The 27961-nt window shown below is 50.3% G+C and overlaps 3 protein-coding genes across 4 annotated transcripts in view; all 3 read right to left on the bottom strand.

Moving 5' to 3' along the window:
• The window catches only part of GCN1 (GCN1, eIF2 alpha kinase activator homolog), a 45313-nt gene extending 45056 nt beyond the window's left edge, over nt 1-257 (bottom strand). Inside the window, exon 1 of one of the 2 annotated variants that reach the window (XM_027696854.1) lies at nt 147-257. In XM_027696854.1, coding sequence (XP_027552655.1) covers nt 147-164 — 18 coding nt within the window. In that variant the 5' untranslated portion in view covers nt 165-257. The remainder of the gene's footprint in view (nt 1-146) is intronic. The other variant, XM_027696852.1, reaches the window with a different exon arrangement.
• A 343-nt stretch (nt 258-600) lies between these two features.
• RPLP0 (ribosomal protein lateral stalk subunit P0) lies at nt 601-3788 on the bottom strand. Its single transcript, XM_027696867.1, has 8 exons — nt 3682-3788; nt 3388-3491; nt 2849-3024; nt 2664-2751; nt 2251-2397; nt 1766-1951; nt 1013-1153; nt 601-838 (listed from the first exon to the last, which is right to left on the bottom strand). The coding sequence occupies exons 2-8, from the start codon at nt 3439-3441 to the stop codon at nt 674-676; spliced, it is 957 nt and encodes a 318-aa protein (XP_027552668.1). The 5' UTR covers nt 3442-3491; nt 3682-3788; the 3' UTR covers nt 601-673.
• A 201-nt stretch (nt 3789-3989) lies between these two features.
• PXN (paxillin) overlaps nt 3990-27961 on the bottom strand; it is a 49027-nt gene continuing 25055 nt past the window's right edge. Inside the window, exons 3-12 of the mRNA XM_027696856.1 lie at nt 25110-25336; nt 24506-24621; nt 22499-22638; nt 21942-22143; nt 21309-21444; nt 11085-11255; nt 10568-10741; nt 9931-10012; nt 9438-9586; nt 3990-7447 (exon numbers count right to left, since the gene is read on the bottom strand). Of these exons, the coding sequence (XP_027552657.1) occupies nt 7181-7447; nt 9438-9586; nt 9931-10012; nt 10568-10741; nt 11085-11255; nt 21309-21444; nt 21942-22143; nt 22499-22638; nt 24506-24621; nt 25110-25336 (1664 nt within the window). The 3' untranslated portion in view covers nt 3990-7180. The remainder of the gene's footprint in view (nt 7448-9437; nt 9587-9930; nt 10013-10567; nt 10742-11084; nt 11256-21308; nt 21445-21941; nt 22144-22498; nt 22639-24505; nt 24622-25109; nt 25337-27961) is intronic.

The following is a 27961-nucleotide window of genomic DNA, read 5'->3' as shown; positions in this document are numbered from 1 at the left end:
GCCCGGCGCCGGGCCCGCCCCGGAAGCCGCTACCGGTCCCGCCGCCGGGCCGGGGGCGCAGCGGGGCGGGAGCGGCCCCGGGCGGAGCCCCCGCAGCCCAGCCCTGCCCTGTCCGGCCGGGCCGGCGCGGCCCGTCCCGCACTCACCTGCGTGTCGGCCGCCATCGCTCCGCCGCGACCCCGGAACCGGTAGCGGCTTCCGGGGCGGGCCCGGCGCCGGGCGATGGGCGCTGCCCGCCCGTCCTGGGGAGCCGCGGCTGCTCCGCACGGCGGGACCGACCTCGAGCGCGGGGGAACAGGCACGGACGGGCGGCGGCTGCGGCGCCCAGACCAGCTGCGGGCGAGGCCTCTGCTCAGCTTGGCCGGGAAGGGCTGAGCTGCCGGCGGGTGCAGAGCAGCGGCCCCGGGAACAACCGCTCCCCTGCAGCACACGGGGAGGAGGAACAACTGCTCGCCGACAGCACACGGGGCTCCAGGAACAACCGCTCCCCTGCAGCTCCTCGGCCCAAGGAACAACCGCTGCAGCACACGGGCCCCCTCGGGTTACACTTTTCCCAAGCCCCAAGTGATGTGGAGACTACACTACGGATGCAGGCACACATGAAGGTGTAAAATAGCTTTTTATTTCTTCCATTAGGCCAACTGTGACACAAACAGACAGACAGTGGCTGCTGTTAGTCAAAGAGACCGAATCCCATGTCCTCGTCAGACTCCTCCGACTCCTCCTTCGCAGCCTCCTTTGCCGGAGCAGCAGCGGCAGCAGCAGCAGGTGCAGCTGCTTCAGTGACCACAGGCATGGCTGCCACAAAGGCAGAGGGGTCTGCCAGGAAGGCCTTCACCTGCAAAGGAGCAGGAGAAAAAGGTAAACTCACAGGAAACAAAATATTTTCAAGGGCTGAACCTTTGCAATTGCAAAGGCAGCACTTGCAGCTTGCTAGAAGCCAAACGTGCATTTATCACTGCCAGCCAGTAATGAAGAACCAAAGGCACTTCATCTACATTGAAGCCATTACCTTTTCAGCCAGTGGGAAGGTGTAGTCGGTCTCCACAGCCACGGCCAGGACACGCTTGTACCCGTTGATGATGGAGTGGGGCACAGAAGCAATGGTTGGGTACCCAATTTGCAGACAGATGCTGGCAACATTACGAACACCCTGCAGAGAGAGAGACAGACTCATGTTTCTGTGCTCTGGGGAACAACCTGGACTAGAAACCATGGCAGAGAATGGCCAGGTGATGACTTCTACACTGCCAACAGGAGGGACAATCAAAGCATCAAGATTTAAATGTCACTGATCTCTGCTCTCTGGTGATCAGTGACAGAACCCAAGAATGACATGGAGCTGTGTCAGGGGAGGTTTAAGTCCGATACTAAGAAAAGATTCTCCCCAGAGATGGTGGTTGGGCACTGAACAGGCTCCCCGGGGACGTGGTCACAGCCCCAAACCTGCCAGAGCTCAAGGAGCATTTGGACAATGCTCTCAAGCACAAGGTGGTATTGTTGGGGTGTCCTGTGCTGGGCCAGGAGTTGGATTTAATGATTCTTGTGGGTTTCCTTCCAACTCAGGATTTCCTATGATTCCAAACAACCTCAAACACTCTTTGAAGCAGCTTCAGATAAACAATCCCACATACAGGGCACCAGGGAGAGCTCCTGGCTCTGCAGGACCTCACAGAAAACACCACACAAGGCCTTTCACTCTGGGGCAGTGCTGGCTCCCACAGCAGTGGGGCAGAGCACAAGGGACACAGGTTGTGGTGCTCACCTCCAGGAAGCGCTTGTGCAAGGTCTCCTCGGTGATGTCCAACACTTCAGGGTTGTAAATGCTGCCATTGTCAAAGACCTGCTGGATCACCAACCCGAAGGAGAACGGGGAGATGTTCAGCATGTTGAGCAGAGTGGCTTCGCTGGCACCCACTTTGTCTCCAGTCTTGATGAGCTGCACGTCGCTCTGAGGAGATCGAGGGAAAAGCAGTGAATACACACAAAGAAATTCCAGCACATCAGTTCAAGGGGACACAAACACAAATGGTGAAAATGGAGCAAATAAGCCCAACACATACACTCCACGTTCACTCCACAAGCCAAGCCAGACACCCTCCTTCCAGTCCCCAAAGTGCAGCAGTCACACTGCTCATACAGTATCTAAGAATTAATGGGAGCTTTGGCCCTCAGAGTTCCCTGAGCTGCCACAGTCAGAGCCCCCAGTGAAGGAACAGCTTTGACAACCACAGCACGCAGCTCACTGACCAGAATTTCAATGGTCCCTCTGGAAATCTTCGTGGTGATGCCCAAGGCTTGGAAAAAGGAGGTCTTCTCTGGCCCAAGGCCCGTGTTCTGGGCTGGCACAGTCACATCACAAGGAGCAATAGCACCGGCACGGGCAGCAGCTGGCACCTGAGAGAGGGGAGAAGAGAAGCTGCAAGAATGCTCACCTCAGATCTTGTGGGATCATCTCCTTGCTGACACATTCCTCTCGGATGGACAGCACCCAAACACACACCCGTGACACAGGTGAACTTAAGCAGTTTGTGTAAGGCTGCAGGGGCCAATTCCCAGCCCTTCAGGATTCCTACTAATGACGTATCCTCCATGAGGATTCAGTTTTATTTTTCATTCCATAATAACAGCCCAGAGACGTGGTGAGGGCTGATCTCCCCTACCTTGTTAGCCAGCAGCATGTCCCGGATCTCGGTCAGATCCTCCTTGGTGAAGACAAAGCCCACATTCCCACGGATGTGAGGCAGCAGCCTGAAGGGAAGATGACAGCCTTCAGTTTTGTTTCTCAGACAACATCCCCTCTTCCCAGACAGAGTACCCAGGAGTGCCCTCAGGCAGCAGTACCCACTTTTCTAGGGCAGGGTTGTTCTCCAGATGACCACGAATAGCTTTGCGCATCATCGTGTTCTTCCCCATCAGCACAACAGCCTTCCCACGCAGGGACATGCGGATCTGCTGCATCTGCTTGGATCCCACATTGTCTGCTCCCACAATGAAACATTTTGGGTAATCATCCAGGAGTTGCTGTAACAAAAAGAACACTGTAGCTATACAAAGACAGCCAGACAGAGCACAGAGCAGCATTAAAACCTCCACACGCTAAAATGTACAAAAAGGTTGTCAGAAGTTTCAGAGGGCTGAGCTCCAGCTGAGGCTGCGTGTGCCACAGGCTGCACATTTCACTCAGCCATCGAGTCACATCCCTGAACATGTCACCTCTGCAACTACTGCAGCAGATTCTCACAGGAAAAACTATGTGGATTGTCTTAATATCTTCCTAATGCCACGTAATCTTTCCTTAAGCAGACACATCACAGCACCCATCTCTTTAATCAAGCCCCCGCAGCACGGCCCGCCCGCCTCCCGCTGCCCCGCGCCGACACTCACGATGATTTTCATAAAATAGTTGGACTTCCACGTAGCCCTGTCTTCCCTGGGCATCTCGGCGGTGCTCCAAGGATCGCCCGGTGGGTTTAAAGACGAGCTGGGACCTGCCAGAGAGAGGCACGGCTCAGGTGGGTCCGCACCCTTCCCTCTCCTTTCCTCCTCCCCCCAGTCCGGCCGCGGCCCAGGACCCCGAGTACACTCCGGGTACACCCCGGGTCCACTCCGGGTCCGCTCCCCCCCGTCCCGGCCGCCCAGCCCCGCCCGTGCTCCGGAGCCGCCGCGCCGCGCCCGCACCTCCACGAGGGCTCCGGGAAAGAAGGGCCGGAGGGCGGGCCCGCCTCTCTTTATACCGCGGCTCAAGTCCAATCACAGCGAGCCGCGGCGCTGCCTCCCCTCCGCCCATTGGCTGCCCGCCGCGTCAATCACCCGAGCGGCGCGTGACGCCGGCGGAAAGGGCGCGGCAGCCGCGGGCGGCTGGGCGGCGGCGCCCCCTGGCGGCGGGAGGAGCGCACAGCCCCGCCCTCAGCCCGGCCCTGAGCGGGAACCGCTCCGGGTCTGATCCCTCCCCAGCTCAGGGGCTGGAAACAATCGCGACACAGTCCTGAGAATAACGGTAAAAACTTTATTGGCGTAACTGCAAGAATTTAAAATGGAAAAAAAAAAGCGGAGTTAGAAGTTTACATGAGAGGGGGGGGAAAAAAATCAAATAATTGTCGACCCAGCCAAGCTTCCCCCAGCCCAGCCCGGACGTGGAGAGAAAGACCTTCCCCAGGGGTAGCGCCCGGTCCGGGGGTGCACACACAGACCCTCTCGGAGCAGCTCTCACAGCCCCTGCCCGCTCCTCTCCAGGGCTGGGGACCCCCAGCACCATCCCCAGCCCCACACCCGGCTGTGCCACCCTAGAACTGCACCTGCAATGAACTACACAGGCATTTGGGACACCACAAGTCGTTATTTGGCAGAGTAGCATCGGTGCAACATCCCAGCGTGTCAGGCACCAGATGAAGGCAGGAGGTAAATGTGTAATGATCTCAGTTAAGCACTAAGGACACCGAGCCTCCCCTCGGCCCCCGACAGCCCTCACAGCACCCAGGGCCTTCCACGTGTGCCAGGAGTGTCACTGACACAACCCTCAACCAGCAGTGAGTGAGGTAGGTTAAAGACTCCCTGCGCAGGGAAACTGAGGCACACGATTACACAGTTTGCAGGTGTCACGCACATAGTGGCAGTGCCAAAAACATCTCACCCCTTTCTGACACTCGGACACAACAGCTGTGTGTCCTCTCAGTGGCACCAAGGACTGACCTTTTCAGTGAGATAAACACACGCAGCTTAGGAACACCCATTTAAGTCAAATCGACTTCACAGATGAAAAGGCAAATGCATAAGGATTCTTGCCTCATGAACTCTCCCAGAGCTACACTCAGCCCAGCTGACACAGCTCCAGTGCTCTCACAGCTCCCTTCGGCCTCACACCCACACACTGAGTTCATTTGTAGGGGAAATGAGTGAAACAGTTTCAGTGATCCGAGCAGGGCAGGGCAGCACCACGACAAGGTTGTGTGACAGGGACCTGCAGTTTTCCCCCAAGGCTGAGCTGGTTTCTGACACAGCCACCCCTGGGCCCCTAATGCACCTGCCAAGCTGCAAAGCACACCCAGATGCCTCTGGTGACAGTGCTGTAGCACTCTGGAGCAGTAATTCCAAACACTGCTCCCTGGGCTGCCTCGGCTGGTACCACAGAACAGCACTGGGAATTTCAGTGCAGTCCTTCCCTCTCCATAGCACCCTCCAGCCAGAGACCTAAAAGTGCTTTAGCAAACACGAGCTAAGCCTCACAATAACCTCACAAATCCAGGCTAAACTGCCCCCATTTTACAGATGGGGAAACTGAGGCACAGTAAGGTTTAGTGACTGGCCCAAAGTTACACAGTTAGTCAGGAACAGAGTCTGTCTCTCCCAGTTTCTCCTCTTCAGTCACAAGACCTTTTTTCCACAGGACAAAAGGAGCGCCTTCCCCAATTTACCCTGCTCTGATTTCAGGTGCCTGAAGAGGAGAAACAGAGGGCAAAGGTCTTAGCTCCTCCCCCAAAGCATCACATTAAGACTTACTCAAACATCCTGGAAGCTGGGCTTTGGGAGAAAGGCAGGTGATTCAAATACAGCAGTTTACAGGTTACAATAAAACCAGAAAACACACTTTCAGGTGACCCAGAGGAGGGAAAAAAAAAAAAGCTATTCACAGTTCACCTGCCTGTGCTAGGGAAAAAATACAAGTCACGTTCCCTTCCCCATAGATTCCAGCCCCTCCCAACCCGCAATAAAAAGGAAATATTGAATGTTAGTTCAGCTTAACAAAGCATTGAGGTTATAGATGCAGCAAGCCAGCACAACTGGCACACTGCCTAGAACAGCACAGCTTGATATAAAAGTTGCTTTCTTAAAATCACTTCAAAACCAATTTCTGTATAAGAGGATTAAAAGTAAATTAGATATGAATTCAAAATCAGTGTAGAAATCTACAGTTCTTATCAAAGACTGGATACAGTATTCACTTTGATAGTAAAATTCCAGGTGTGTCACGCACACCTGACCCACGGGACTTGTTATACCAGTAACAGTCAATATAAAAGGTTATTGCTGTAGCATCTCTCAGTAGAACATGTTTAACAAGAGCACAGAAAACGGAAACACCAAGGGGCTGACAGGTCTCATTAGCAAAGAGGAAGAAAGGATATAAATTTAGGATTTTTTTTTTTCTCCTGGCTTCTTAACCCCCTCCACTTCTCCCCACTCTTGTGACAGTTTCAGGCCCTGACAGATGGGAGAGTTTCAGGCCAGATAAACACACACACACCACACTCACTCATAACAGGGATGGATGAAAAAGGCTGCTCTGACCTCTCTGCACCTGCATTTAAAGAAGGGATGATCCCTCTTCCTCTCCCCCAGGAGCAGCAGGCGAGGGGAGCAGATGCCCTGAGCTGGCCTGGATGGAGATGCCTGGCATGGGATGTTCCCACAAGGAGCACACATCAGCACTAAGGGGTGGTCAGGGTTTATCCCACCTCCTGCTCTGGTGTGCTGAGAAAAGGCATCGAGAAAGGACATAACAAACTAGGGGGAAAAAAACCCCACCCCACACAGTAACATCTTGATTCCTCTTAATTAAAAAAAAAAAAAGTAAGTGGTATTATCTCCTTACAGTGTAATGGAACTGGAGAGACCCTTGCAGGGTCTTGGCTGCCTGTGCTGGTGCTCTGGTCTCAGCAAGTCACACACATGGTGTGGCTCTGTGAGGGGAGCCAGGGTGGCCCTGAGGTTACAGGGTGCCCTTGCTGGGCTGTCGCTCACCCTGCACACGTGCAGGCAAAAGCCTGAGAAGGAGGTGTCAAAGCAGAGGGCTGTGTTGTCTGCAAGTGTCTCGATTTGCTCAGGGAGCTGACACAGGCTGAAACGTACTGGCAAAGACTCCTGCTGCCAGGAGGGGGCTGGGAAGCTCTCCCTGTTGGAGCCCTCGAGCTAAGCTCAGCTGTCAGTCACACACACAGACACACACACCGTCATGAGGGATCTCGGCCTCTCTCTACTGAGACACAGCAAGGGCGTTTCCAGTTTAATGGTCCGTCTCATCTCTGGATCTACTGCCTCTCCACAGCAGCAGAAAGCACTCCCCACCCCCCACCCCCCTCCTCCCCTGCCTGGTAAGGTTCCTAAATCACAGTAATGTTCAGAGAGACAGAACTGCCGAGGGGGTGGCAGAAAGATGCTTTAGCGCCCATCGATGGTGCCTCTAACAGAAGAGCTTGAGGAAGCAGTTCTGGCAGTAGGGCTTGTCGTTCTGCTCTTTGAAGGTTCCTTTGTTGAGCTGCTTGAGGCAGAAGGCACAGACAAAGTGTTCAGGGTGAAATTTCTTGCCCATGGCAGTGATGCAGCGTCCTGTGATGGGCTTCTGGCACCCGGAGCAGAGGGAGCCACGGCGCTCGTGGTAGTGCACCTCGCAGTAGGGCTGCCCGTCGTGCTCAAAGAAGCTGCCATTGATGAACGGGGTGAAACATTCCTGCAGGAGGACAAAGCAGAGGGGACAGGTTGTGTGAGAAGCCAGGGATGTGGGGAAGGGCACCTCCACAAGCCGCCTCTGTGGCACAGCCCAGCTGTTCTGTGGGCAGGTGAACTGCTGCCCTTCACTATTGTCCTGTTGTCCAGAGCCAAACTCTGTCCACTAAGAAGAGTTTCCAAGAAAAGGCTGAGAGATGGACAGATACAGGCACAAGCAAGGGAATTAACCAGCTCCTTCCCCCAGCTAGCTTCACTTCTACAAAGAAAATACTATGGATGAGCTACCAGATGTGTCCAGCCAGGAGAAAGGAGAACACTCCTTCCTCCAAGGTGGGAAATACTGCAGCACCTTTCCCTGTTTGGTTTTTTCTCACTCCAGCTTCCCCACAAGGGCAGGCAGGAGGGACCAACACAGACTTTCATGCAGCAGAATCCTGATGAATACTGGACTGGTTCCAGCTGAGAAAATGAGGCACAATTAATCTTCACAAGTGTCCTCTCCACAATGGCTGGCATTAGGCTGGTACACTCTGCAAAGGATTGTCCAACCTGAAACATCTCCAGCAGTTACACACGGATCACTGCTGGGAGAAACTGTTTGTTCTACAGCGCTAATGATTCTGAACAGACAAGGAGAAGAGGATACACCAGCTACATGCTAATTAGTGCCCAGAGCTCCTCCTCCCCCTTGGTGTCAGGCAGCTGAGGACTCCACACTTTAGAACCTGCAACAGAAGCACCCACCACCCCCACCAGACTGGGGAGACTCCCCAGTGGTGGTCTTGTATGGGTGGGAAACTCCTTGTATGAGTGGGAAACTGAAGCAGCAGAGTGTGGGAGAGAGTCGAGGACGCTGCCAGATTTGCCAAATATATCAGCAGCAAGGCCTGGAGGAGAAGCCATGTTTGCATAATCCTGGTTTTGCTGTCCTCTTCCCCGGGGAGGACACTGACTATCACACACAGCTGGACCCCAACATGTGGAAAGGGGTCCAGCAAACAGCAGGCAGAGCTGTTAAACACTCACAATACCAGGATGAATACAGTTTGCCTGCAGCGAGTCCAAGACTTTACTAATGCTGACAGTTCAATAAACAGTCTCTTCCCTAAGTCAGCAGGACAGCTGAAAAGTTTGCTCTGATTTAGCAAAAACAGGAAGAGAATCAAATCTTGTGTCCTGGAAGACATCCATGTTGGCCCCACTAATTCAGGCAGTGTGGCAGCAGGGGGAAAGGAAAGCAGAACTGCTCGATAAAGTCTCAATCTCTGCACAAGAAGGCACAGCCCTCCCCAGCCCCACAGAGTCAGGCACAGCTTCTGCCTCCACTCTCTGCACACCACTGCAGGAGCCACAGACAGCCCCAACAGCACAGTCACAGTCACATCTGAGCATCACATCAGGAATCAGCAGCTTGTGGTTCTGGCTGCTTCATCTGGTTTCTGCCCTTCTCTCCCACTCTAGGAAGCACTGGTTGATTTGGCTCATCTCTTGGGGCCTTTAAGAGTTAATATTTGCAATGCTCTCTGAAAGAGTGCCAAGCATTTAATCTGCAGTATTCCTGTTTATTATGCCTGTTGTATGGAGCCTGCCACTATTTCACTGACTTGCATGTTTGTCTGAACAAGGTCAGTCTCATTAGTTTACATTGTCAGATGGAGCATGGGAGGAAGATCCTCAAAATCTGAGTGCTGAGGCAAGTGCTCAGAGAGAAGCTTAGCTTATAATTATTTAAAGGTCACAGAAAATGTCTCTGTTTATCTGTGAGCTGCTGCAGAAGCCCATAATTGCAGCTGGGAACAGAAAGAGAAAGGCAGCTCAAAAGTTCAACGTAAACAGGCAGAGGAACAAGAAGGTGTTTGGTTGCTGACATGTTTTTATCTTGTGGGACTGCCTGCCCTTCACTGCCCCAGAGACGCCTTTTCCCGATATGGGACCAGATGCCTGCAGGGTGGAAAAGAGAGGGGTCGTGCAAAGGACCTTGGGTTTCTTACCCGACAGACAAAGCACTCGGGGTGCCACAGGGTGTTCAAGGCAGAGATGTAGTTTTCCAGGATAGCCCGGGCACAGCCTCCACATTTGGGAGCAAACATGTCAAAGTAGTCCTTGCGGCAATAGGCTTTGCCATCCTTCTCATGAAATCCTGCCAAAGGAGAGGAGAGGCAAAGGGATCAGCTCCCCATCTTCACCTATGGCCAGACAAGCTGTGTGGGATAACCTGTGTGGGTGGGATCATCCTTCCCCCTGCTAACACACACAGCAGGGTCCTTGTTCTGTTCCCTTCCCATCCCAGCACATGCATACTCTTCCTCTCTGGGGAGAAGAGATGATTACTGGTAGCATTCTTCTCCCACAAACAGCTGTAGCCCTTGGAACTCCAGTAGTTCCCCTGTCCCCTCAGACTGTCCCCCAACAGCAGCTCTGCCTTACACCCTTCTCTGTATTTTAGGGAGGAGATTGTTTTCCCCTTGCATAAACCAGCAGTACCTTCAGGTCCAAAGAAAGCTCCACACTGGGCACAGAAAAAGTGTTCAGGGTGCCATGTCCTGTCCAAAGCCGTCACCACTTTCTGTTCAGGAGAAGACACAAAGTGCAAGTCATTTAAATGATGGTTTCAACTCGGAGGTGAGTAAGTGGGGGTTGGAGGGATGGGAGAAGACATCAATGTTGGCGCTGGCAAGAGCAAGCATTAAAATAGACTGTCCTTTAGAGAGCTGAGTCAATTTGCCCCTGCCTCTGGCTCGTTCAGGCTCTCCCCACTGCACACTTTTTTTTACCCTAAAAGGATCTTAGGCACTGCCTCCTCCCTTACACAGGGCCCCTTCCAGCCCTCAGGACTAGCACTGGGGCCTGTTACCACAGGCTACCAACACACAAAAGCTGAGGAATCAGAATGATGGAGCAATGTGGGGTTCTGAAGGAACTTCATGAAAGGTAAGAGGGACTATCTCCTCTCACTGGTGTAAGAATTTGACTGGGCCAAGTTGTTTCCCTTTCAGAGCAAGGGCAAAGGAAATGTGGAAATCCCAAAATAAAATCTTCCACCCAGGACACATGGGTGGAGTTTTTAACACCCGGGCCCTGCAGCACCTTGCCAGCACCCTGAATCCCCCAAGGAACTCACATCAAGGATGGGCCCGTTGCAGTAGTAGCAGCGAGGGGAGAAGAGGTTGTGGTAGTCCTTCTCGCAGTAGGGCTGCCCATCCCGCTCAAAGAAGTTCCGCGACCCGATCTCCTCCTGGCAGTGGGTGCAGACGAAGTGCTCAGGGTGCCAGGTTTTCCCCATGGCTGTAACTACCTGTTGGGAAGACAAATCATGAAGAACAACTCTACCTCCCTCTCCCCTAGACCACATGACAAGCTACCAGCTGGAGATCAGCAAGAATGACAAGTTCTACTACTCAAGTGAGCCCTGGACTGGGGTAGCATGAAAACTGAATTACCTAGCATCTCAGGAGAGGGCAGTCCCTCAGGGGCAGGGTAGAGGTCACTGGAGGAGCTTACAGCGTACCTAGCCAGTGGATAAATAGAGTACTTCAGTTTCTCCAGCATCTCCAGTCTCTTCAGCCTCACGAAACAGCCCTCCCATTACTCCCAGCTGCAGCCCAAGGTTCAGCAATGAGACAGCACCTTCCACTCACCTGCCCAGCAATCGGCTTCTTGCAGGCTCCACAGACACCTTTGGCAACTGTAGCTACACCCAGTTTGTTCAGGTCAGACTGGAGACTTCCCAGCATGGTGTCCAGCTGACTGCCAGGCTTGGAGGCTGTGGATGGAGGGGAGCTGCTCCCGGCTTTCCCCTGTGCCATGAACTGCAGGGAAGAGAAAACAAAAGACTGAGTGCTGCTGTGCTTTACCAGATAAATGCCTGCTGTTGCTGCCAGTGGCCCCTCTGCAGAGACAGACAGGGGGTTTCCAGGAGTCAGGTCTCTGAAGACACTGAGAGCCAGAACAGAGTACACACATGTATTCTGCCCATGCAGAGACATGCAGAGACCCTGGGATGTGTAACAGCAGAGCTGTGCACTGAGGATTTGATTTTCCTTCACTGCACATACAGCAGAAATCACCAGCACATCCCAGGCAGTCAGTACAGTGCTCTCTAAGCCTCTGCCAAAAATCTCCCTTTACCTCATCAGTTCCTGGCCAGCTGACAAAGCAGACGCCATCCAGAGGGCCCCTTCCCCTTGACCTCTCTCCATTTCTATGCTGCTGCTGTCAGTTCTGTCTCCTCTCTGATAGAGATGCTCTCTTCTTCCTCATCTCACCCCCCTTCCAGCTAGAAAATCTTCCCCCTTCTCCCCACCTTCTGCATATCTGTTTGTCAAGTCCCCTCGGCCCCTCGGGTGGCTCTCATCCCATGCCTGAGCCAAGCAAGTGGAAGGAGGAAGGAAGCAACTGCCTTGCAGTTGCCTGCTGTTTACCTACAGAGAGGGCAGTGCATCCCCAGCAGACAGGGCTGCCACATCTAATGTCAGACCTGGAAATGCACCAGGTGGAGGGAAGGGGAGTCAGATATTTGTCTCAGAGGCCTTTTCTGAAACTCACACCACCACAGCACACACAGCTTGGAAAGGCTTCCCAGAGGAGAGGGAGAAATGTTTTACTGAGGCTCACAACTTATAAACAAAGCATATGTTCTCCTTGGCCACCACAACCCCCTTTGCAGACAAACCACTATAAGGAAAGAGAGATTATTTTAGCTGACTTTGCACTGCCACAGCTACTGTCAGGTTTAGAGACACCCAAAGAAGTCCCTCCCTGAAATGCTGGTCTGGAGCACATCTTCTTTTACTAAGAGAATAAATTAAAACAGACATAAAATCTACACTTGTGTACAACCCACCAGTGTGCTGCCAGCACAGCCAGAGGAGCAGGGACATACTGAAGTGCTCAGAGCTGTAGCAGAATGTGCCCTTCCAGCCACAGGAGGAGCTCTATTCCCTGTCCTGCAGCTGCTCGTCCTTGCAGTCGATTAGTTTACTCAGTGACAAATCCTGCTTTCTGCTCCTTTGTATAAAAATTCTCATGACGTACATAAATTCAGCTTTTTTTACACACACATTCACACACTCCTCAGCCTTGCCTCACATGCAGCAATGACTCCCAACGGAGCCTGACACACAGCTTTTCCCCTCCTCTCTCCTCCCAGCCATCCCATAACTTGCAACCTCTCCTAGTCCAGCGGCACAGAGCAGCCCCATCACACCCCAGTGTCCTGAGCCTAAAACAAACCTTCCACCACAGAGCAGACAATTGCTACCAAACTGTTACAGTGACAGTCCAAAGCACAGCAGTGCAAGGAGACAACAGGTCTTTGGAGACAAAGACCAACCAGAGCCCCAGCATAAAGCCAGAGCTTCCTGCACAACACAGCAGAAGGAAAAGGAGGATTGAGAGGATCGTACCTCTTCTCACTCTAAACAGGGGTTTGTAGCCACCAGGCAGGGCAGGAACACATGCCACACACAGGTGATAAATTCCATCCAAAGAGAAAGGAGATGAGATGAATTCAACGTGTAGCAACAGAGCACTTCACCCTTGACCTCAGGAACCACACACTCCTGCCAGCCACAGCTGACCCAGTGCAGGCACAACCACCTGTGCACACCTCAATGTCTACCTGGTCTGGTGACCCAGCCTCCTTGACAGCTCACAGAGGAGCCCCCACCTGAAGGAGGTTTGTTTCCACCTCCTGCAGTTTACAGGGGACACTCAGCACAGCATCCACATAAATTTATCATGCAAAGGCCCTTCAAATTCCCACCCTTCACCCATGAGATCTGCCATCACTCGAGTTCAGTGAGGAGCTCTATGAGCAGCAAACCATGCACTACAGGATATTATCCGCGTTAATGCACTGGGAGCTCCGGGAGCAGATCCCAGCACACACTGACCAGAAGAGCACACCATGCTGAGGAAAGAAAAGGAGGTCCTGCCTTGCCAGGGGTGGGGGGGCCCAGGGGTGCAGGAGCAGCCAGCAGATTGGCACTGGGGACAAGGGGAGGAGCAGAGGTCACCTGGAAAGTACAACAGTTCAAGATGCAGAAGGGTTTCCTTTCCTTGCTCATTGCTTGAGAAAGCTGCCTGTACTTTAACACTGCACTGCTTGTAAACATTAAAACTCCCCACCACCACAGAGCCACAGCCTTTCCCTGACAGGAGATGCAGAACACAGATCTTGATCATGCCATCTCCTCCCCACATCCACTCACATTGGACACCTGGCTTAAGAGGCAAACAAGGAAGGACTGTTGATCTGCTCCTTCCAGTATGGAGATTTTGCCATCTTTTACTCCCCCCACTTCAAGAGAGATTATGGCAGGGAGAACTGCAGGTTGTGTTTCAGAGTTACCTTCTTAATCCCAGAGGGAAATGGAGTCCCTGCTGCACAAAGTGACTGTCAGGACGGACATGACCCACACATCCCAGCAGCTCATTGCACAGACATGTACTCTGCAATGCTACAGCTGGGATTGTCCATAAATCCTCTCCCCTACCCAGCAGCTCATACCAGCCCTTACCTGAACACTGTATCTACTGAGCTATCAAGTTACAAGCAGCAGTTGGATTGGAAAACACTGCTGAAAACACAAACCAGAGGAGAGAAGCCTGTCTGCATTTCTGGGAAGAAAGCTTCATCTTCAGTCTGACAGCCAACAGAAACAACTGTCTTGGTGCTTGGGGTCCAGGTCTGGGGAGAACAGGAATGCCTGGGATCCTCAGAAGGAGGGGTGCCCACAACAGAAACCTCATGATAATCATCATCAGAAGTTTCCCATTGGAAGAGAGGCTGGGGAGCCAAGCTGAAGGAAGAGGAAGAGACTGGACTAGGAGCTGGGGTAGATGGCACATGGGAAGGCTGAGGTGGAAGTGGGAGGAGAGGTCCAGGGCCAGAGACATGAGAGGGAGCAGCGTTAGCAGGGACTGTCTTTGCAGCTTCTTTGGAAGGCTGGAGCTGGGAAGAGGCTGAAACAGAGACTGTCCTCCTTGGGAGGAGCGGGGATTCTGGAGGAAAAACCACCTAGAAAGACACGGAGGAAGAAGAAAGGTGAATAAATCCAAAGAGGAACCAACAAGGAACTGGCTGTTACCAGTATGTTTATCTAAGGGAGAAAAGCAGCAAGAAAAGAAAAGGGGATTAGAAAACATGCTGTGTAGCTCAAGGAAGAGCATCATCTTACCCTCAAAATGTCCTGCACAGGTACAGCACTGAGCAAAACAAAGCCCCCCTCTATGACAGGCTTCCCAGTGTGGATTTAAAAATAATCCCCACAGAGACATTCGACATGTGATAGCAGCAGGCTGCATAAACAGATACTATCACCAGCTCCCTCAGATCCCACTCTAATTCTTAAACACCCAGAACTAGAACCACATGCTGCTTTCCTTCTCAGGCCAGAGAAGGGTGAACAGAAAGAGTTAGTCCTTCATTTCAAGTGGCTTAGGACACTCAATCTGCACCACCACACAATGCTAGCTGGGCAGAGGACATGCTGGGATTTCCCAGCACATGTCCCCGCTTTCTACCTTCTCTACTTGCTGTCCACCACTCTGCTCTTCCCCCCGGGGTCTGGCAGTGACAATGACCCCCTCTGTCAGCCAGGCATCCTGGCTCTGCCATTCCTCCTGCTCCTGCTCAGCGATGCCCAGTCTGTCCTGCAGCTCTTCAATCAAGCGATCTTGGGACTCAGTCTTGTGGAATATGGCAGGACCTAGCTTACGCCTTGGAGAGAGGTCCCGAGACATTGGATGCACATTCGCAGTCTCTTTCGTCCTCTTGATTAAAGATTTAATCTAAATGACAAAGGTGAAAGTATCAGCAGAGAAGAGCAATGTCACAGCAAGCTCCAAGATGCAACAGCACAAACTCAAAGACATTAGTGACAATTGTGAGCAGGAAGAGTGATGACATTTATTCCACAATGCCAAAATTCCTCTTGGCACAGCCCAGAACAGTGACTCAGTGCAAGGAAAAACCCTGTAAGGATAATCACAGCAGCCAAAAATAACTGTCTAGAAAAGGAAGGGAAAGATTAACCAGAGGGAAGCCAAGATAGGAGGTGCAGCATGACCACTCCACTGAGCATTACAGAAACCTCAGCATCACAAGGGCACAGAGCAGGCTCTTTGTGTTTGCCCTTGACAGGCACAAGGCTCTTGGTGAACAAACTGTGCTTCCAGCACGGGAAGAAACACCCACAGCTCCAGTAATGGGACCTAAAAAGGCGAGCAGAGGAGCTGCCATCCCAATCAGGAACATCCTCCAATGCCATGAAACAGCCCTCGCTACTTGTCAGAGGTCGGTAAGGACTGAACCTCACCCCAACTAGGGAATAAAAGTCCGTTTCATGAGGAAACCCCTACAGACTGCTGTGTTCTGTGCTGCTGAGTGACATGCAGGAGAGAGCACAAGACAAAGCCGAGGGTTCCAAAGCTCCGTGCCATGCAGCTGCAGTGACCCTGCTCAGAGCTCCATGCTGTTAGTGTGGGTGAGCCCGGGCACACTCGCTCCACACACACAGTGTTAGTGTGCTGGCAGAACAGTCCTAGCTAGGACTTGTCCTACTCCTACATTCACTCAGTGCCTGCCTGGCCTGATGCAGAAATCCTCTCAATGGGTGGTTTGGAGACACATGGCAGATCCCATTCAGCTTTCCCAAAGTTTTCAGGAGATTCCGGAGCGGCTGCAGAGCTTCTGAACTGCTCTTTGTCCTGGTCTCCTCTGGCTTTGTTCATGTTAGCAGTACCTGCCTTCCTAGGAGTTCTGTCCCTGCCCTGCCTCTTCTTGCCCAGATCGGGACCATTATCTACCTTGGTTTCATGAGGCACTTCAGCTTTTACCTCCTGTCCTTGCTCCGCTACAAAGCCCAACTGGTTTTTAGTGTCTGGGAAGACATCCCACCGATCCAGGGCAACAACAGAGGGTTCATAAACAGAATCCAAAACGCTGTCATTCTTTGCATGTATCTCTGGTGCACATGCAGGCAGCTCCAGGGCCCACAGCTCATCTAAAGCTGTTTCCACACTTCTGCCCGGGGAGGAAAGGGCTGACTTGTCCATCAATGCTCCCTGCTGATCAAGCTCTTTGGGTACCTGCCCCTTCCCCTGACCATTTGAAGCATTTGAAATGGATACACTTGAGATTTTGGGGTCAGTTCTCTGCTCCTTCTTCTCAGTCTCTTTTGCCAAATCATAGCCCAGGCCTCGTGCCTCCACATCAGCAGGTCTATAGAGAAGTTCCACACTGGAAGGTGGCAGAGCCTGGGAGGAGTTTCTAGAAAAGTCAGGCTTTCTGCTCAGCTGAGCCAAGCTTGCAGAAGTCACCTGCTCCCCACGAGTAGCACAACCAGAAGAGCTGCGTGGTGGGGGCACAGGGACTGCTTGTGTCAAACAGGGCACAGGTGGAGGGGCAGCAGGATGCCCTGGAACAGCCAGCACTGCAGTGTCACTGCCTCCCTCAGCGCAGAGTTCTGCTGAGGGGGCACATGGTGGCACTGTCCAGTCCCCACTGTGAGTTGCAGAAGGGTGTTTGGAACGGGGCAGCACTGCTAAACTGGGAGAGGTGTCGCTGGAGTCTGCATTTGCTGAGCTGGGAACTGGTTCTAGGGAGGGTTCAGAAATCAGAGACATAGTGGAACTAGTCTGCAAAAAGGAGACAGAAGGAATAAGGAGAGAAAGAGATAAAGACAGATGTAAGGAGAAGGGGAAAAAAAAGCAAAGAATTAAGCATTTTAACAATCGACTTCCAAATCAAAAAGTCATGTTGATTCAGAGCCTTACTTCCAAGAGTAAGGAAAGAAAGTGAGATAGTAAAGAGCAGAACCAGTACGACTTTGTACTGATCTTCACATGAGTTCTGCAGCCACCAAGATCCTTTTCCTGTGCCTCCTCCTGAGTGACAGCTCACGTGTTCACCTGCAGCTGTGACAGGGGCACGTCACGGCCACTGGGAAGCCAGACACAAACTCAGGAATGTCTGGGCTGTGAGGAAAGGTCACTTTTTCAACTTATTAACAGACAGACATGTAAATTTTATATTTCAAAGCTGAAAAAACTCAATCAATGAAGAGAACAAAGCATGACATTTTCTTCTTGATACACTTATAAAATGCTCCAGTTGGCTGAGTTCGTGGCAGTGAAAACAAAGCTTCAGGGCATTCAGAGCAAGAGCAGATGACATGGGCTTTGTTCTATTCACATCACTAATCTCACCTTGGACGTGGCACACACTGAATCTATATGAGTCTGTCAGTCACTCCATGCCCTTGTGAGCATTGCTTAGGTGGCAGATTAACATCTTTCCCTAAGGCCAAAGTCTCCACATTGACATTGTAATAAAATCAGTATTAATTTTGATCCAAAATACACTCTAAGAAGAGCAACTAATGCAGTGGGTTTGGTTCTCCTTGACTTACAGGGTCTTTTGAAAACAAAAGATCATGGGTCCTTCTTTCCCCGTTTCCAGTGGTTCCTGGCTAAACTCTAGGAGACAAACTGGTATTACTCCTTTTTCCTTAAAAAGGGAAAATCAGAACAGTGGCTTGGACAAGCTCACACAGCAGGTCAACCTAAGACCAATGCTGAGCCTTCTGTTTTAAAAATGTATCCACAAAGGATTTCCAAATCCAAGAGCTATCCAGACCCGCTCTGATTCCCAGTCATATTTTCCAAAGAAGCCTCAAGCAGTCAGATCCTTACGCTGTAAGGTAGCAGGGCACATAACTTCCTAAGCCTCATGTATGGTATCTCAGTCTCTACTTACCTTTCTGAGATGCTTATCATGAATAAAAGGATAAAATTAACCACAACATACATAAAACCTGTCAGTAGATGGAAGAGTCATAACCTTGAGCTGCCCTAAGCTGCTGCCATCCTGAGGGCCAGGAGCTGGCACACACACACATATTAGCAAAGTCACAACAGCAGTGCCCAGAAAGGGAAGAGCAATAGGAGACCAAAATTCATTTCAGACTGCTCTTCTCCCTGAGTAGCACAGCAAGACCCACCAAAAGTACATTCAGTAAAAAAGAGGTAATTTCCCAGTATTCTGCCTAAGCTGGATGCACCTGTATAAGTAACCTGGTTTGATGCTGTGGTTCACAGCTTCCAGACTTCCTAATGATGTCAGTAATTTTCGAGGCAAGACTAACATTTCACTCAGAAGTCAGTATTTCCAACATATCAAAACCATACTAGTTGCAAAATAAAGAGCAATGGGTTAGCACCCAACAGTAACAGAATAGTTAACTGCCAGCATCCAGCTATGCAGTAAGCAGGCATCACATTACACAGAAATGGCAGAGGGTGAAAAAACAAGTGCATTAAGTGATCTCAGTGCCTGCTGACCGATGAGCTAGATAACCAAAGTCAAATGGACTCTGTAAGCAAAAAGAATGAGCAACTCATTAAAGTGAGCAAAAGATGATAAAAGGGTGATGTATCAGCCTGTAACTGCACCTCTTACTCTGGAGTACCAGGGAAATCAAGCACCAGTGTCCTCCACTCCTTCGTGCCCACCTACTGCAACTTCTAGTTGTACCAACAACCAACTCCAACTAATTACACACCATACTTAGGTTTTCTGTCCCATTTCCTGCAATCACACATAGGGCTGGTACTCGAACAGTAGCCTTTCATCTTTCACCTTTGGAAAAACTTCATTTCTCTCCCTTATATTCAGACACTGGCACAGACCAGAATACATTTTTACAGACAAGCTAACACCACTAGCTGGCACAAACAGAGAAGGTATACCCAAACAAAAAGGACTGAAGGGAAAATGAAGCAACCTGGAGGACAGGAAAAAAGGAAAATAGCTTAAAAACAATCAATGACATCATTAACAAAAGGAAAATGATCACAGAAACCATGTTATTTGTGCTCCAGGAAGAATGTTCAGACACAGATGATCTCAATGCCTCACAAAAATACGACTGCTGTGTTTGTAAAGCCTAAATCTTAAAATCTTTCTACATTTCAGTTTGCTCTCAGAGGTCAACCAGAAACCAAGCCAGGAAGGCAGGCAGTATTACAGAAAGCAGCTCGTCTCTGTCACACAGGTTTTACTGGAGATTCAAGACTGCAAAGTATTGGAACACCTACACTTAAAAATGTCCCCTCCTTGTATCTTGCCAGGAAAACACCTGTGCTGGGCAAGGTCATTCTCAGTTGCCAAGAGCTCACCTGGGAGCAAAGGCTGGTGGCAGCAGCCACACCCTGAGCTTGTTTTCTGAGCCCTGATAAAAGCAGCAGGGGCACGAGGCCCCTGTGCTCAGCTCCCAGAGCACATGGAAGGGGCAGGGCAGGGAATGCCAGCAGCACAAGTGTGAATTCTCTCCAGCTTCACAACACTGCAGTGTTTCAACCAGGCTGAACAAGTGCTTGTGGATACCCTGCACTACACCCTAGGACCTAATATGGAGAAAAAAGGCAACACTAAGGTGTCAATATTTGCAATTGACTGAATACACACTACACTAAGTCTAGAGAAAACAGTGAGTAACTCCCAGATTCTCACAAAATTAAGTGCATGTGCCAGAAACGGCAGACTGAGTTCCATTCCAGCAAGCACAAGGCAAGCCAAGCCCCTCAGGGCGTGTGTGTTCACTGCTGGGTTCTGAACTCACACACTTGGTCACAGCTCTGGGTATTGTATCGACCTCCATGGAACCCAAATGGCACAGAGAGAACAGCAAAGCTGTCACTGAATGTCCCCTCTACCTCTCCTCACAAAACATCTCAGCCCTGGCTGCCCCACCCAAAGTCATCTAGGAGGGGATGGAGCTCAGCACAAACAACAAACAGCAACTACTGGCAGAATCTTCCATATGAGGATAAAACATAAAGTTAGGGACCTTCTTAGGATTAGAAAGCAGATTTGCATGTGTATGTACGAATGGCAAATCTAACAAAGAGAATATCTAGTATATTTGCTTTTTCCAGCACTCTCAGAACAAATTCAAGTCAACAGTTAGTAAGGCTACAAGCAAAGAACCTGAAAGTAGAAAATATTTTTCATTTTGCTATGATTATGGGTAAATGAAGTCTCATGAAAATAACCTCCACAGTTAATCATCTAGTACAGGAATGATAACATACCTATATGAATGAAGAACAAGTTATCCAAGTGCCAAGTGCCTCATGTATCAAGAGGACCATAGGCAAGTTACTCCTGGAATTATGCTATTATGGGACTTTTATGTGCCACTTGTGACTGAAATAGCAGTTCTTTTCTAATACAACAGTTTAATTTCCAAACAAGATTCTGAATAATATCTGCCATCCTCTGCACCCACAAGAGGTTCAAACTTTAATCCCATTTTGAGGTGAATAAGAGGTTTTGTTCTAAGACAAAACCTTTGAAATCTCCAACTCTCTGATGCAAAGGCTTCAGCGCTCACATCACATGCCTGGAAGATCCTTCTCAGGGAAAGCACATCAGGGTGAACACACTCCAGAGAGGACGGTCATCCCACAGAACAGAAGGGCCTGTTCTCTGTCAGTAAGCAGAGTGGTGTCCCATGCCCCCTCCTTCTCATTAAGTTTTAGCACAGCAAAATAATTCACCCTGTACTGAGCAGTAACAAAGCTCATTATCTCTGGCAAACAGACAAACTGCAGAACTGAAGGAAAAACAGATCCCAGAACTGTCTTATCCTGCCAGTGATGATAATTTATAGCGGTCAAGAACACCTACAGCAGCACTCAGAAAGCACAAATACGCCACAGGAAGTTTCTCAGGGCAAGTGTGAGAGGTAAAGGGGGCATTCTGGAGACCAAACAAGGTCAGCAGATGTGGCTAACAGGCAAGAGAGACTAGGGGTGGGGAGGGACAGATGTATTAAGGTGTCCTGACAGGGTACCTTAAAGTCAGAGAGAGATGCCATCAGCTCATCCAGTTCTCGTGTAGCTGAGGAAGCAGATATGCGGGTCTGCTGCTGACTGGCAGTGACCCGCTGGGGGCTGCTCACCTCACCCTGGCTCACAGTGATGGCAGGCCTGGGAGGGGAAAAAAATAAAATAAAATTTAAAAAGAGTGCGTTTAAGCCTGGGAGGGCACTCCTAGACTGGAAGTCCCACTGCTCCCCTGAGCAAGCAGAGAATGAGGAGTTTCCTCAGCATGGCCCACCTCAGCCAGCCCTCCCCCCCAGCCTCTCCAACACAAGCAGGCCCTGCCTCTCTGCCCAGTCTCACGTGCACACACACACCACCAAGACACAATGACTGAACACTCATTTTGTCAGACAGTGGGCATTTGTGGTCAGCTGAGTTTGAACAATCCACTCTCACCCATGACTTATGCATTTTTTCATCCAGGAGTAGGTAACAGAGCAGCAGCAGCATCTTCATGCGCCCACTTTATTTCTGACCCTTTAGACAAAGCCCATCTTCCATCCCTTGCTCTCCTGCAGCAGCTGCCCCTACACTACAGTCACCAATCCCACAGGAGCCTGTCCCACCCCATCCAAGCCTGCAACCAGCAAAACATTACTCACACTGGACTTGGCACGGAGCTCTCCAGCTCATCCAGCAGGCTCTCCACGCTGGGACGCACATCCTCGATCCCACGGGCACCGTTGCGCTTTGGCTTTTCCTTTGTCGGGGGTGCAGCCTTCCCTCCCCCAGAGCTGCTGTTCTCTGGGACAACGTAGTGAGGTCCAGCCACGCTGGGCAGTGATGGGCTTCTGCCAGCTTCATCTGAAGAAAGGGGAGCAGAAAAGAGCCCTTCAGAGCCCCAGTTCCACACGTACATGGTAATCACAGGCAAGAACAACAAACTGTCCAGAAATCTTGTGGAACATCCATCTTTGAGGATATTAAGAACCTAACAGTGCAAGGGCCTGAGCAACCTAATCTAGCTTTGAAACTTTAGTTAGAGCCAGTTTTGAAGTTGGCCTTGCTTTGAGCAGAGTGCCTCACCCATATTAAAGGAACCTTTGATTAAGGGCTGGAGGGCTCTCCCTCAGGAAGGATGTTGGAAGGAAAAACCAGGCTACTATTCTGAGAATAAAAGTACCCAATCATACCAAATGTCTTGCTATTTATTCCTCACCTGCTGGGAAGCCACTGGCAGGTGTATGCTGAACAGCATTCAGTTCCAGGAGGAGTCTGTCCAGTTCTGAGAGGTTGCTGCCCAGAGAGGAGCTGGTCATGGTGGGAGATGGTTCTGCAGACTTCTGCTTGTTCGGGAAACTAAAGATAAAGGGAAATGTGAAAACTTCTGTGTCAAGATACAGCAGAAGGATGGAGGGAAACTCATATTAGGTTCCCAAAGTTTACACATGTACTGTGCTCTCTTCAGGCTGATGCTTTTAGCTCTGGGGGAAGGAAGATGTGTGCTTTGTGACATGACTAAACACAGCCACTCCTTAGTCACATCTCCAGTTGTCAGTCATGAAGAAATATTGAAAGGAACATTGATGGACAGGGCCTTATTTTAGGACTATGAGCTGCTGAGCCCTGTAGGAAAGAGTTAACTGTCTGCAGATCTGAAATGCACAGAACAGCAGCAGAACCATTAGCTCACATACAGGAAAATGACTTATTTCTGCTGACACCACACCAAGCAGCAAAACCCTCCTCCCTGAAGTGAGGGAATGCAGGGCTAGCACAGACTGGAGAGAGAGGCAAAGTACAAACCTCACGCTATCAGCAAAAACTCAGAAGCAATAGGTTATGTGATAACCTCTTGCAACACTCAAGTCCTCAAAGCTTTAATTTGGGGACTTCTAATCAATTTATAAGAAAGTAATTTGATATATTTTCTACTGTGTGAGATACACAAGCGTGTATAAAACACTGGCTGCAATTACAGATGATCTTATATGGGTGATATCATTTACCACACAGAACTGCAAAGTGTTTCAAAGCAAAATTTAGCACCAATGCAGTGATTTTTATAGTAATTGCACTGTAGTAACACTCTTCCTCCCATCGTCCATGGCAGGGAAATTTTTTTCTCCTCATTTTACAAATGAAGGAACAATTTCTAATGCTGTAGAGGTTCTTATTTTATCAAAAAGATACTTTCCAAATCGAAAATGGGAACTTCTGCCTTATTCACAGGACCACATTATGCTCAGAAAGTTAACATCTAACAGGTTTAAGGACTCTGACACCTGTAACACCAGTGACAATTATCAATTCCATAAGGGCACTTGTTATCCTTCTCTTCAGACTGAAAAATCCACAACTGCAATCTGAGGAGAACATACTTCATCCCAAACCCACACACCAGCTACAATTCACAACAGAACCAAGCCATGCCAGACCCTTGCACAGGAGGACTTATGGCTGTAATTACCTCCATTTCGTGCTAATTGCATGCAGTCATCTGAAAAAACTACAATTACTGCCTCCATTGGGCCATCCCTGGCTAGGCCTGCCTCTACCCAGAGTTAGTTCTGGTTGGAAGCAACTTCCTGCTCAGCAGAAAGAGCCGGCATGGTTAGAACATGACACCGAAGAAACACCAGTCTGCACACTGTAAAAAGGTGTCCAGGATGAAGTTCTGACAGCCTCTTCCTCACTCATCTCCATGTCAGCAGAAAGGTCTGTCCCACTACACAGGAGACTCCTCCAACCTCTCAGAGTAAGAGCAGCTGCCTTTGTGAGTATAAACTTGTTATCTATCAATCACCTACTGAGACAGAAATTGTAAGAGGTTCAAATTTACCTGAAAATTCAAGTCACTGCACAGGTACTGAGTTCCCTGGTTTAACTGACCCAAAGGCCACCCATCTCCCAAAGAACTTTTGTGCTGCTTAACAGGGGATGGATTTGTCACTTGTGTCTGGATCATATCCTTCACAACACAATCCAGATCCTGCTGTCTGATGGATCCTTAACCTCTTGCAGCTGAGCAAGTCAAAGGGCCAGGTCAGCATTTGAAGTGAGTATGAAAGTTAAGGTGGCCTGTTACAAAAGAGGTAATCAAAACTGACACAAGGCAACCTAACACACACGGGGAGCAGTGCTTGTTTCCACTTATAGAAGGCAGCTTGAGCCACAGCAGGCTCAAGTTGTGAGTCAGGCTTATCTCTTAACAGGGACAAGATACCTGTAGACGTGTTCCTCTTCACTGGCACGGGGAGAAGGAGAGCTGAGCCCGTCTTTAGGAACCGAGGCACTGGAGCTTTTGGTACTAGAGCTGTATATAGGAGACTGGGACTGAGGCTGTGGAAATGAGATTTGCATTGGAAACAGAGAATACAAAGCAAATATGTACCTTACTGCATTGCAAACCCACACACGGATAGGGCAGAACAAAGCCCGGCAGAACTTCTAAAAAATCTGCTCTTTAGTCAAGCCAGCCTTTATCAGATGAGCTACACCAGGAACAACTGTTCTCCACTTACTTCAGACTTGCCTATGAGTCGCAGCTCTGTGCTGGAAACCCCCAGTCTGCTTCCCACAGGCTACAAGGCAGATGACTAACACTAATCTCATCACGCCACCATTTTGTCAAACAATGACGATGGGTTTCAAATTCTTTTCTGCCATTTGCTCCAGCCAGTTAGTTCTAATAAAACCCCACACCTCTCCCCATTTTCCTCCTCTGTTCATAGCCAACTCATCGTCACTTCTTCCTATTCCTCCTCTTTACTTTCTTGAGAGATACTGCACCCTCAAACCAAGCATTGCACCCTCCCACATCCACTTACTTGCTGGTGGCTGTATCTGGGTGTGTTGGGTTGCCACTGGTCTAAGGGGTCGATCACAGTTCCATTCAGGGCCTCATTGGAAGGTGGTGGGGGCACTGGAGGGGGCACAGCAATCTCCTGGTACGTGTGGTTTCCAGTTGGATAGGAGTAAGGTGTTTCCTCTGTGAGAAACACTGGTCGCTTGGAGATATGTGAGGTGGTGGATTCCAGGTCTGCCAGTAAGGCGTCTGCAGGAAAGCAAAAAAAGAAAAATCAAAATGGTAAAAGCCTGGACTACAGCTTTGTCTCCTTTCTCTCATTCAAAGTATCTGTATTGGAAGGTTTTTGGGAAGACTTTCCAACTAGAGTAATCTAATAAATGCCCTGAAAAACATTACTGCTGCCGAGAAATGAATGAGTTAATCAAACTTCTACTACAAAAAACCCACCAAGATGTAACAAAGCAGCCAGAACAGCTGTGTCAGTCCCAGATTTTTGTCTTAACTGGAAAACCACCCAACAACAGGGATCCATAGTCTCACTGCCCCCTGCAGAAGAGCAAGCCAGGCAAAACCTGCCCGGAGATCTACTCGCAACAGGATATTGACACAGACTAATTACAGGCCCCACATCATCACGGAGTCATTTACTGTGGCCGCAGGCACTGCTTTCTGCAGGAAACAAGATCTCAGGAGGTGTTTTCTCCAGAGTAAAAGGTAGTGGAAGAAGCACGACGTTCAGATCAGTCCACTGGTGCAGCAGAAGTACATGCTTCCATTTTCCTAATGAAAGTCCCTCTCAGTACATCATACAAACAGTTACCTAGTTTCCAGAGGCTGCCAGGTAAACGCCATTTCTTCTCCTGGAAACAATTCTCAACTAGCTGGGTGGAGACTGCTCACAAATTCCTGAAGAGCAGGAAAACTTCCACCAGCTAAAACACTGTCACTCATGCCAGGGAGAGGACCCACGTCACACAGTTAGCACCTCTCAGAAAAATTAAAGCTGAAAAACGCTCTCCCTCAGAGACAAGGCATAAAAAAAGGCATTCCCAGTTTTCCACACTTCCCCGTGCAAACTATCCCCTGCCCATTCCCAACCCTGCCCTCCTCTGCGGTGACTCACAGGTAAATCCCAACCTGTTGGACCTTCTGACCTGTGAGCCCACCCTGCAGAACCCACTGCAGTCCCTGGAGGGGGAACTCCAGTGAGCGCCTGCAGGTCTGTGCTGTGCTCACTTTCTAAAGAAAGCCTCCCTGGCTGCATTCCCAGCTCTCTGCTGGGGCAGCAGCACTTGGACACACCTCGTGAAGGCTGTTAGAGACCAGTGGGTTCACCAGGGACACCGGCACTCTCGACTGTAGGAGCATCAGGACATACCTGGCAGGTCCCTTTGGAGATGTGGAATTCAGCCAGAAAATAACACAACTTCAGCAGAATTAGGAGGGGAGGCTCCCTGAAACCCCTGGATCCCCCTGAGCAGCCCCAGCTGTCTTTAGTCTCAGCAGGATCTTTCTCCTGCACACAGCAGGTACCCACACTCAGGTTTGGGGTGTGAGGGCTCACCCTGAGCGTGGCCATCCCGCAGTGTCCCCCGCTGGGGTCACAAGGACCTGGAATTATCTGGTGGCACCAGAATAGCAACCGAGCAACTGCTCGCCCTAATGGCTGCCCACAGCTCCCAGGGCAGCACCTGCCAGCCCTGAACCACCTCCTGAGCACAGCAGACACAGCAGCCAATGCACTTAGCAAGCCTTCAAGAAAATACATTAAAAGAGGACAGTATTACAGCATTAGAAGATGAGGAAGGTGCTGCTTTTATATTCCCTCTACCAAAACCCAAAGCTTCACAAAAAAAAAAAAGCGGTCCTGCACTCAGAGAACAGAATACAGCCATTAGCAAATTAAATACTGTGTTAAATTAATTCTATACACCTTTCATTTAGTTAAAAATATGTTCCAAATCATTTAAATCACACGCATCCTCCTAGAGGGGCCAAAATACCCCAGAAGCAGATTCTCTGACAGGATATAAGCACTCTGCAGCTGGGGAAAAATGAACTGAATCTTCTTTTTAAGCAAAAGAACAGCTGGTGGATTCCAGAGTGAAAGGCACATACCTCCAGGGAACTGCCGATGAGCTGCAATTCCTACAGTCAGGCAGGTCCTATGACTGGAAGTTTCATGCACACAACCTCCAAGAGAAGTGCTGGTCGAGAAGGAGTGGTTTTTGTTTCTCCCCTCCAATGACAAAGGCAAATCAAACTCCACCAGGAAGTGAAAATCCCGTGAGGGTGTTGGCCTCCTCCGGCCCTGCAGAGGGGACCCAAACCATTTTTCCACCCTCCAGCCCTTACTGCAGGACAGGCAGCTGGGACTATCTCGCCTCAAAATTGCCCTGCTTGGCTCGGCGCTGCGCTGGATGATCCATCGGACAGAAACCCACTGCCCTTTGCTAAGGGCACAGAGTGAGCCCGGCTACACGTACCCGTTTACTTTTACAAGTCTGCGGAAGATTGGTCTGGGAATACCAGGAGCACTCAGCCCCATGGCTGCGAAGGAGTTAAGATGAATGATTAACTTCCCCCATACCCTCCCCCTTCCTGACTTGAGCAAACAAGGCAGAGCCGAGGAACGGGAAGCGGAGGGAGGAGAAAAGGCTGGAGAGGAATCACTCGGTTACTCAAACTAAACTCCAACTTTACAACTGATACCGAAGCAGCTGCACGAAGGCACCACCCCAACCCGGCGGGGCAGGAAAGGCGCAAGCCAGGGCAGGACAGGCGCTCACACACCGGTTTCCCGATGGAAAAGGACCTCTCCTTGTGCTTGCTCGGCCCCAGGTTCTGTCTTCCCTTCCCTGCGCCCCAGCC

Source organism: Neopelma chrysocephalum, unplaced genomic scaffold (genome assembly GCF_003984885.1).
Source record: "Neopelma chrysocephalum unplaced genomic scaffold, ASM398488v2 Primary Assembly neopelma1_116, whole genome shotgun sequence".
Taxonomy (NCBI): domain Eukaryota; kingdom Metazoa; phylum Chordata; class Aves; order Passeriformes; family Pipridae; genus Neopelma; species Neopelma chrysocephalum.
This window is presented reverse-complemented; position numbering and strand designations above follow the sequence as displayed.